This window comes from Zea mays, chromosome 10, assembly GCF_902167145.1.
Source record: "Zea mays cultivar B73 chromosome 10, Zm-B73-REFERENCE-NAM-5.0, whole genome shotgun sequence".
In the NCBI taxonomy this organism is placed as follows: domain Eukaryota; kingdom Viridiplantae; phylum Streptophyta; class Magnoliopsida; order Poales; family Poaceae; genus Zea; species Zea mays.
Genome location: NC_050105.1, coordinates 140,742,412 through 140,752,089, shown reverse-complemented (window position 1 = coordinate 140,752,089; position 9,678 = coordinate 140,742,412). Strand labels below are relative to the sequence as shown.

The following is a 9,678-nucleotide window of genomic DNA, read 5'->3' as shown; positions in this document are numbered from 1 at the left end:
TTGTTTGGTTTTAATCCATACCGACTTCTATTATTTTTATAGTGTTTTTGTTTTATAAACTGTAGCAGTCTAAACAGTCGGCTTTAATCCGAAGCGAAGGTAGCCGTCATCAAGAAGCCCAACGACCATATGTCGTGGAATTGAACCTTTTCTTTTACAACAGCAAGCCAGCAGGCATGTTGATATATCAGTCTATATGTGGACGGCGGCCGATCGATCTGGGATTGACACACTTCACGGTTGATGATAGTGACGGGCAACACGAATTTGTGTATATTTCAGCCTTGAACAACGTATAACAGTGGCACTCGTCCAAAATTTGGTTGGGATCCAATTTAGCAGGTTATCAAATGAGAGAAGAACAAGAATAATCCAACTAACAAATAAAATGTTATATAAAATGTTTATATGTTGGGTTTCCTTTTAGACACTAGACGACCATACAGCTGCGTGCTGCTCCTGTGGCCTGTGCTAGTACCGCCGCGGCAGGGGTTGGCGGCGGCTACTGGCTGTGGTGACGGCCGGCGGCGCGGCCGCAGAGGAGTGCGTTGTCCGGGATGGGCAGCTCGTCGCGGAACGAGTGCGACGGCGTGTACACGCGGAGGTAGAACTGCTGGCCCAGGTACCTGCGCGCCCACACCTCCGACCTCATGTTCCACATGCCCACGTTGTCCAGCGCGACCAGAACCGCCGTCCACCCTCTCGGGTACACCTGCGCGCGGTCACGGAACAAGATCGAGTAAGCCTGCCCGGCCATCTCATTCTCACAGCATGCCTGAGAATGTATGCAACAAAAGGGATATCGATCTCACTTGCACGGTACAGCGCGAGACAGCGTCCACAAGGTTGTAGCCATCCCTGCTCTTCTTGCTCCACGTCCCCACGTCCATTCTGTAGACGAGAATCCACAGACAAAAAAATACCACACATATATATATCAGATGCAGCCCACAGCTAGCTAGTTTTGTTCCATGTCATGTCGCGAGTGGGTGGAGTAGTGTAGAATGCATGCAGTAGCAGTAGCAGTACCCGACGACGAACACGCTGTAGCCGTCGAGGTGCCAGCTCTGGACGCCGCCGCCCTCGCCGTTCTCGAGCACGACCTCGACGAAGGAGCGGTGGTCCGAGTCCATGACCGCCGTCTCGTTCCTCACCTCCTCCGCGGTGGCCGGCGGCGGCGCGTCGGGGATGCCGCCGAGCCGGAACACGCCGCTGATGTTGTAGTGATCCGCCAGCTTGAGCGGCGTGTCGGCCTCCGCGAACGAGACGCCGTTCACCGCGTACCGGCGCCTGCCGCGGACCAGCCCGGCCGAGCTGGCCAGCCGGATGGTGCGGGTCACGTTGATGGAGCCGTAGCGGTAGGAGCCCTGCGGGTTCGGCCTCGGCCCGCTCGCCGTCAGGTTCGTCCTGCTCTCGCCGAACGATCGTTAATCAAGCTGAACGGTCGAGATGGGTTCATTCACGTGCGTGCGTACCTGATGGAACGGGCCTGGTTGAGGGAGAAGTCAACGTCGTCGCCGGGCCCAGCGGGCAGTGGCCCGGGAGCAGGGCCACTGGAGCCGGCGTAGCGGACGACGGCGGTGGAGAGGAGGCGGGTGGCGTTGGTGAAGCGGGTGGAGACGACGATGCGGTAGTCCTTGGCGGGGCGGTTGGCGGTGAACAGCACCGAGAGCGACTGGCCGACGTGGACGTCGAGGGAGGCGTAGGCGTTCTGCACCGTGTGCGTGCCCTCCACCTCGACCAGCGTCATCTTGTGCCCTTGGATCTGGATGTTCAGTGTGTTCTGCAGCCCAACATTTGAGATGCGCAGCCTGTACGTCTTTCCTGCTCGTAGAGTACGAGACAGCTTAAAGCCTACGACGAAGTACTCTTTTTTTTTACATAAATTAAGTAGAGGACAAAATAATGTCACCTTGCTCGACGGCGAAATCTACAACGTCCGCACCACCCTTGCCGTTGATCAAGACGCCATCAGGGCGAGGCAATTCCTTTCCGCTGTCCAGCATACGTTGCAGAGACTGTGTTAAAGAAAACGATAGCCATCATCAGAGAACTAGCTATGCATTATATATTACTTTTCTGCAGAAGCCAAATTAGTCATCGATCATATATATATTGGTACCTTGTGATTGGTGGTGTACCAGTCACCGATGAGCACCGCGTACTCGCCGGCCGGCGGCGGGAACGGGACGGGGACCATCGGTCGGCTGTCGATGCGGATAGCGCCGAAGCCACCGGCGGCCTTGTGGAGGGCCAAGGACGGGAAGTAGAAGAAGCTACCGATCTGGTCCTTGGCCTGCATGCGGTACGTGAAGTTGTGGCCCGGCGGGATCGGGCAGTTGGTGCCAGAAACGCCGTCCTGCCATGAATTCTTGCGTTGCTGCAGACCGTTCCTGCGATTTCATAACAATTTAACTTTTATAAAGCACAGTAAATCAATATAATTCCTATTCAGGTTTGAAGAAAAGACGCTAGTACATGAACCAAATATTTCCTTCACTGACTTTTCAATATTAATCAATTACAAAAAAAAAAGACTCGTGTGTGTGGGAAAATACTCTGCAATATAATTTATTGGAAAACTTATCAAAACGATCAACGCTTCGGTTGTAAAAGCAGATAGTGTTTGGTTACCATGACTAAAGATTATTCTGTGTCACGTTAAATGTTTGAATATCAATTATAAGTGTTAAATATAGGCTTAATTAAATTTAATAAATTTATCTTGTCTTTTAGTCTTGTAATTAGTTTTATAATTATTAAACTAGATTTAATATTCATAATTTTCATTCAAGTATTCAATTTGACAGGGACTAAACTTTAGTTGGGTGCAACCAAACGTAACTAACCAAGCATCAAATGGACACGGTACACCTGTAAAACAGTCTTGACTTATAAAACTCAAGATAAAAGAGAAACACTCTGCACATATCTGTGCATCAATCAATAAAAACTAAAACTACTCTTTAAAAGAGAAACACTCTGCATACGCATAGTTGCATTCATGATGCTCTAGATATACCCGTTTCATCAATACACTCATATACTAGTGCCGAATAAAGTCAGGACCGTCGTCAATTTCTATCCATCCACATATTATCTTAATGTGTGCCCACTATTATATCCATGAATACCGATATGTCCTTACAAGAATATATAATCAATCCGCATCCATCCACGCTTTATCTTAAAATGGCTAGCTGTCGAGTATTTTGTATCCATGAATACCCGTCCCGTGTGGAGAAGATCATAAAAGCTCTATGTTTCATAGGGGTTGACAGAACGAAGAAAGTACCATGAGAGCAAGAACGGATCAGGCAACTTGTTGCGGACGTTAATGATCAGGTTCTCGTTTGTTTGGCACTCGATCTTCGGCCCGGGGAACTGCCCGTTGATGAGGATTCCCTATGAACCAACATAGGAAAATCGATCTATAAATTGCGTAAAAGATGCGATATGAATAGCAAAAGAGTCCAGACATAGAGTCGTCACTCATAGACTAACTCAGTACAGAATAATTTTGCACCTGTTGTAGAGATCCAATAGGGCTGATACTGCCGTACGTGATCTCCCAATCGAAGAACTGGTAGGGGCCTTCCGCCCTCGCCGTCGACACGAACAGGAAGCAAATGCACACGAAGAAAAGAACTGATCTCATCTTGCTCGGCGTTAGGCGCGGTGGATCAGGAGGCACATGCACTGCTGCAGCACCGGCCGGGAATCCGAGCTCTGCCGGCCGGCCTGCTGCCGCACACACACGTCGTCCGAAGCCGGCGAGCCCTGCCTTCTCAGCCGCACGCCCTGGCCCTGGAGCCGGCGAGACCGTAGGCGCCGACTAGTTTAGAATTTAGATTAGATTTTTATTTGGAATTCTGTTTATTGTACTCCGTATATATATAGGCTGCGGGCGTTGAGTCGGGATTACAGGCGATATAATAGCTAGGGCTGCTGTTTAGATTGTCAACAAATATCGGAATAAAAGGGATACGCGCGGACCAGCTGCAGCTGCAGCCGCTTCGATCTATATCGATTGCCGTCACGCCGGCGAAACAGATAGTACAGACGCAAGAGGTACGGTATGGCCGGAGGTCAGACTCATGGTATCGTCGTTGTAGATAGCGGCGCCGGTTGTCCACGTGGATTGGAGTGAACCTACCAGAGTTGACTACGGGGTTTTAGTGGTTCTTTCTCATTCACCATCTTACTTATCAATTTATCATTATCTCCTATTTTAAAATCCAGTTAGAAAAAAAGCTCTATGCCTATGATAATACCTAATTTGTATAGGCGGTTTTCAGTGAAATAAAATGGCTTGTCCAATTTAATAAACCGTCAGTGCAAACATATTATTGTTGTCGGTTTCTTAACAAAACCGACATCGCCACTGTAGACGTAAAATACTGCATGACAAAATTTTCTATTCAAGCTCCAAATACAAGAAAGAAAACTAGTAAAGAACAAAAAATGGTATTGTAATCAAATGGAAGATGTTTAGTCCTATTTTTACGAAGTAAATGATTTGAATTGTGAAGCGCGATGTTTGAAGTCTCACATGTGCAATTGTCTCAAGACATAATAGTTACTAGGTCATGTTATAATTAGTAAACAAATCGATGCTTGTGTTCCACTTCTATTTAACCACGTTACTTCTCCCTAGCTAGGTGTATAAAAAAATGGGACAGAATCACATAATAAACCAACGAAAAAATGTGTATATAGCAAATAAATAAAGAATTCATTCCATATGTTTTCTCTTAAGATATTGATGTTATCAAATTTTATCGGATAAAATTTAAATAGATATTATTATTTTAAATATTTAAATTTAAGAATATGGATTACCTAGGTCGGATACGAATTATATCCCATTCCTTTTAAACGAATCGAATTCGAATACGCACGTATCCATACCATTTACGTCACAAGGCACGACCACGAGTGTCAGTCGACGTTGCTTCTTGCAAATTGCTAATATGTACATAACATTATACATTCCTGAGGAAGAAATCAACATATCTAAAAGCATTGCATTACGATTACGAATCCAACTGAGTGACAAATCTGCATCTTTTTATCACTGGAAATCGGCAGGCTTGAAGAACTTGACCCGCATGCCTTTCTCCACGAGACCCCACAGGTTCCCGACTATGAGGACAAGGCTTATGCTCATGCCAAGGATTCCCAGCGCCCAGTTGACGTTCCACGTGGCGGTGCCCTTCCGCGGCTTCTTGATCGCCACCCACATGAAGCACGGGTAGGCCAGGGTGACCGGCAGCGAGATCCCTCCGAAGAGGCCGGCGAGCTCCGACAGGAACGGCAGCGCGACGGCGACGAGGAGGTTGACCGCGCCGAAGAAGGCGCGGAAGCCCGAGCGCATCCACCACGGGCACGGCCGGTTCTTCTTGTGCACGTACCCGGCCTCCATGTTGTCGTACACCGGCATGGCGTAGATCTGGTACGTGGTCAGGCAGTTGATGATGACCAGCAGCGTGGTGACCCCCAGCACAAGCCTGGACGCGTCGCGGCTGTGGAACTTGTACAGGGCGCTCAGGATGCCATTGGGAGGTATCTGCGTGTGCATTATTGCAGATCATCTATCAGTCACTGACAACAACTCTTCGATGACGTCGTCGGGCGAAGGCCGTGCGTATATATACGAGGTATACGTCCGTATACGTTACGTACCTGGTTGCCGTATGCCCAGAAGCCACCGATGGCGATGGGGTACAGGCAGAGCGCAATGATGGCGTATGCTACCTTAACGCCCTTCCACATGGGCACATGAGACGGGTGTTTCAGAGTCGACGGCATCGTGCCCTGCAAAGCAAGCACACTCAGTTTTACCTTTAGTTTTGCTCACCCTTTTCCATCGATCGTGCACCCGGAAAGATGGGTGCTTTTCTTGGCTCACCTGGATCTCCAGCACCACATTGTGGCCCCTGAAGGCGAAGGCAATGATGCCAAGGCCATTCAGGACGCCGAGTGCGGCGTCCACGTCGTCGTCGGGGGCCTTGTGGACGGGGTCGTAGGAGACGCCGGCTACCCTACCCCTGGCCACGGACACGGCCCAGATCATGGTGCAGTACGCGACGGCGGCGGCCGCGGCCACCAGAGACACGCCGGCGATGGAGTTGAGGTTGGGGAGCTGGGACAGCACCACGGCCGCGCACACGAAGACGAGGTACCACTCCACGGCGGTGAGCGGCCGCGCCAGGCACGACCCGCCGCATGCGATGCCGAACAGCATCTTCATGCTGCCGCCGCCGACGATGATGAGCGCCGTGCAGATCCCCGCCGACAGGTACGTCACCGGGAGCAGCGCCAGGATATTGGCCCATCTGTCGCCTGAGGATGGTTGGGCATGCAAGCGCGCGCGCACGTACGTGTGGCGGGGAACCACATGCGCGCGTAGCTAATAAGTAAGCACACGTACGACAGAAAAGGGGCAGCTAGGCATATATATCTATATGCGATGGTGATTCATGCGTGAGCGAGCGACTGAGCATGAGCCTTGCCGCCGTACGCAAAGACAGAAAGGAAGAAGAAAGAAAGAATCATATCGGCGTGGTTTATTAGGGACACGCACCGAAGACGGTGGTGGCGAGGTGCATGTAGCGGCTGTAGCGGGTGGCGCCGGCGACAGGCTCGTGGAGCCTGACGAGCAGCCACAGCGTGTAGAGCTGCCACCCGAACGCCAGCGTCAGGCAGATGATCGCCCACGTCCTGCAAGAAGCAAACATCTGAGCCACCGGCCGGGAGCAACAAGGAACAGATCGACATGAACGCACGCACGCACCATCCGAGGGAGGCGAAGGCCGTGGGGAGCACGAGCGCCTGGAACCCGATGCCGGAGCTGAGGCTGTGGAACGCGGCGTAGTAGGCGTTGCCGCTCCTGGACTCGGTGACGGGCAGCCAGGCGTCGCGCGGGTCCGCGAGCCGCGTGACGTGGCCGCCCACCTCCTCCTCCAGGTAGCCCTTGACGCCCGCCACCGCCTTCCTGACCGGGCTGGCGAGCGGCGAGCGGGCGGGCGACGGGGAGTGTATGTGTATCTGCGATGGCGGGGCCGACACCGGCTGCGGTGGTCGCGGCGTTGGCGGGGCGGACTGCACCTCGCTGTCGCTGAGCACCATCACCTCCCTGCTGGACGACATGGTGCAGTGGCCGGCCGCTGCCCGCACGCGGCCTGTTGGTGATTGGACTTGTCACTTGTGGCTGGTGCGTTGGTTGGTACCGAGTCCCGGCCGGGTCGGTTCGCGGGACGCGAGATTTATAGGTGGATTTCATTTCCCACTGGATCATGCACAGGGTTGGTGAAGTGATGAGTCATGCCATGCGGCGGCGCGGCGGCGGTGTGGACGACGTCGTGCCGCCAGCGAGCCGCTTGTTATGCGCTTTTGTATGGTGGGATATATGGGTTTGTGCGGGCAAATTAAAGAAAATGGGTTCTTCTGGCCTGGGTATGACAAACACTGGTTCCTGCTTCGTGGACGCTACTTTCAACTGTCATGCACCCCCGCGTTTTCAACTTCAGACGCACGCGGCATACCGCATATATTGGAACGTTGTGTGACGACAGCGCACGTACGGTCCAGGTCCAGGTCCAGGTCCAGGTCCAGCCAGATCGTCATCGTCGATGATACTGGCGTCACTGTCGCGGTAACGGGAGAAGTCAAGTTTGTCGGGGCCAAGCATCCGTGTCCGCGGGACACGCACGCGCAGCCAAAGTAGGCACACGGCAGAGGACAAAGCTTTCCTTTTTCTCCCGTGGCTGGCTGGCTGGCTAGTCCCGGGCATTGACAAGATGACGGAATAAAATCCAACGACATGAATGGACTAAGGCCTTGTTCGTTTCCATCGGATTGCACCCGGAATCGTTTCAGCTAATCAAAGTTTATATAAATTAGAGAAGCAATCCGGTCAGGAATCGTTCTGACCCACCAATCCGGCACAAACGAACAAGGCCTAAGGTTACCCGCCGCCGTATTTGATGTGGTTGGTGACAGACGATCAAGGGCCGGCACGGAGTCTCGCAGCGGTAGTTAAGACCGTTTGACAATGCTCACCAACCGTCCTAGTACTAGCACTCACACTCAAGCGGTCAAGCCCCTTGCAGAGGTCGAGCCACAGCCCACTGGCACCCCGCCTCGTGTGTGGACTTGTCAAAGGCGAGCCGTGGAAAATAGTAGTAGCATGATTGAAAACGAACATCGAGTATGCATGTCGGTAGCCGGCGCGAAACGGGGGCCAATCGACCAGTGTTTAGATCCTTGCGTTCGTCGTGTTCTCTCTTCTCCGTGGTCTTCCCGTGGTGTCGCACTCTTGTGATCTGGTATGGTTGTCGGGGGACGCTGCGGTATCGGCGGGTACTCGGCTCGGCTTTCTGCCAGCCCATCCAGGGCTCCTGTGAGGGATCCGGCCCATTTGGTATATGTCGGCCCAACTAGTTGAGAGGATATATATAAAGGGCAGTAACAATTGAAGAGGTCTTCTTCCTTATCAAGTTATCTTAGTTTTATACTGTCTTCCTCCTCTATTTCTTCTACTGGCCTCCTGCTGTAATCGCTACCAATACATACCGCCAGCAGGTTGCTGACAGCTTCCAAGCAGCTAATGGATCCAGCGCTGCAGTTCAGACATGGGCTTCAAGTTCCGACTACACTGTGTGGAATGTATCTGTTTTTTTTTTTATGAATCTGGAGCTGGTAGAGCTCTACCAAAAAAATACCCTTAGCCGTCGTGATTATTTTTAGAAACAACTATTCACCTTCCTCTGAATCCTAACCTAACAGTAATACTATATGTTTTTTTTTTCTTCAAGCAGGCATCTGTGATTCAAGCAGCCTCTCTGTATCCAACCAAGATCATAAGTTGCTCTCACGCCGGCCCTGTAACTGTAACCTAGCTCGGACAGAGCTTCGTTTTACAGACTTCCAATTTCACCGAGAGGTTGAGTGGTTGAAGATCCTTTAATATGGTCATAAGAGGAGGGTATCCAATGCTCTACTCTAACAAACCTCTCCACCAGGACCCCCATTGGTTATCTTATCCTGAACCTACCCCTGATTACGCAGTGGGCCAAAACCAGTGTGTGTGTCATCATTCATGGCCTTGCAGTTTCTGCCGACGGCTGTGAAACGCTAACGCACATCAGTCCTTGCTGTGGTGCGAATTATATGGTCTTTTTAACCGGTTGTTCGTTGCTTTTTTTTTTTTTTTGCTTCAGAGAATCTGTCGTCCCTCACGTGTATGTGTATGCCTGGGGTGCCATCGTTTTCGTTTGTTGCTACCAATAACCTGTGTGCGGATTGCTTCCCTGCTTGGAGACCAAGCAGTAGATGAGACGATGCATCTCTTCTTCGAGAACAATGCCTTATTCCTCTGCAGTGCCCCGAGGGTCTGATGAGAGACACCAAACGGCAGCGGCAAGTAGAAATATGTTCGTTCCGCAGCCCACTTTTTTCTCACAGAACGGATCGGAACAGCAAGCTCAGAGATGGAAGGGAGAAGAGAGCGAGAGAGGAACGGCGAATCTGCAGCGAAAACTTGGCACAGGATTCAGGAGAGATGAAGACGAGCGCGGCAGTCCGTGGAGGCGCATCATGCATGTGGCCTAGCTACACCAACGGAGGCTTTTTTAATTCGGAATGGGGGCAGACTCCACCAACCATTGCTCGGCT

General features: G+C 51.5%; 2 protein-coding genes across 2 annotated transcripts; both read right to left on the bottom strand.

Annotated features, from left to right (window-relative positions):
• Positions 1-308: 308 nt before the first annotated feature.
• Positions 309-3,929, bottom strand: LOC103641985 (L-ascorbate oxidase homolog). Its single transcript, XM_008665289.4, has 8 exons — positions 3,527-3,929; positions 3,296-3,405; positions 2,123-2,393; positions 1,913-2,018; positions 1,476-1,824; positions 1,030-1,407; positions 813-891; positions 309-712 (listed from the first exon to the last, which is right to left on the bottom strand). Exons 1-8 carry the CDS (start codon positions 3,656-3,658, stop codon positions 503-505), a joined length of 1,635 nt encoding a protein of 544 aa, XP_008663511.1. The 5' UTR covers positions 3,659-3,929; the 3' UTR covers positions 309-502.
• A 990-nt stretch (positions 3,930-4,919) lies between these two features.
• LOC103641984 (lysine histidine transporter-like 8) lies at positions 4,920-7,444 on the bottom strand. The gene is made up of 5 exons (XM_008665288.4): positions 6,797-7,444; positions 6,587-6,723; positions 5,912-6,345; positions 5,686-5,817; positions 4,920-5,569 (listed from the first exon to the last, which is right to left on the bottom strand). Exons 1-5 carry the CDS (start codon positions 7,150-7,152, stop codon positions 5,075-5,077), a joined length of 1,554 nt encoding a protein of 517 aa, XP_008663510.1. The 5' UTR covers positions 7,153-7,444; the 3' UTR covers positions 4,920-5,074.
• Between the last annotated feature and the right edge of the window lie 2,234 nt (positions 7,445-9,678).

Excerpts from the sequence above, each read along its gene's own strand:
- LOC103641985 (XM_008665289.4), bottom strand. The coding sequence starts at position 3,658 with ATGAGATCAGTTCTTTTCTTCGTGTGCATTTGCTTCCTGTTCGTGTCG. Across the intron at positions 1,825-1,912 it reads AGATTTCGCCGTCGAGCAAG|GAAAGACGTACAGGCTGCGC; the intron begins GTGACATTATTT and ends CTCTACGAGCAG. Across the intron at positions 892-1,029 it reads TACAGCGTGTTCGTCGTCGG|AATGGACGTGGGGACGTGGA; the intron begins GTACTGCTACTG and ends TCTCGTCTACAG.
- LOC103641984 (XM_008665288.4), bottom strand. The coding sequence starts at position 7,152 with ATGTCGTCCAGCAGGGAGGTGATGGTGCTCAGCGACAGCGAGGTGCAG. Across the intron at positions 5,818-5,911 it reads ATGTGGTGCTGGAGATCCAG|GGCACGATGCCGTCGACTCT; the intron begins GTGAGCCAAGAA and ends CTTGCTTTGCAG. Across the intron at positions 5,570-5,685 it reads TCTGGGCATACGGCAACCAG|ATACCTCCCAATGGCATCCT; the intron begins GTACGTAACGTA and ends ATGCACACGCAG.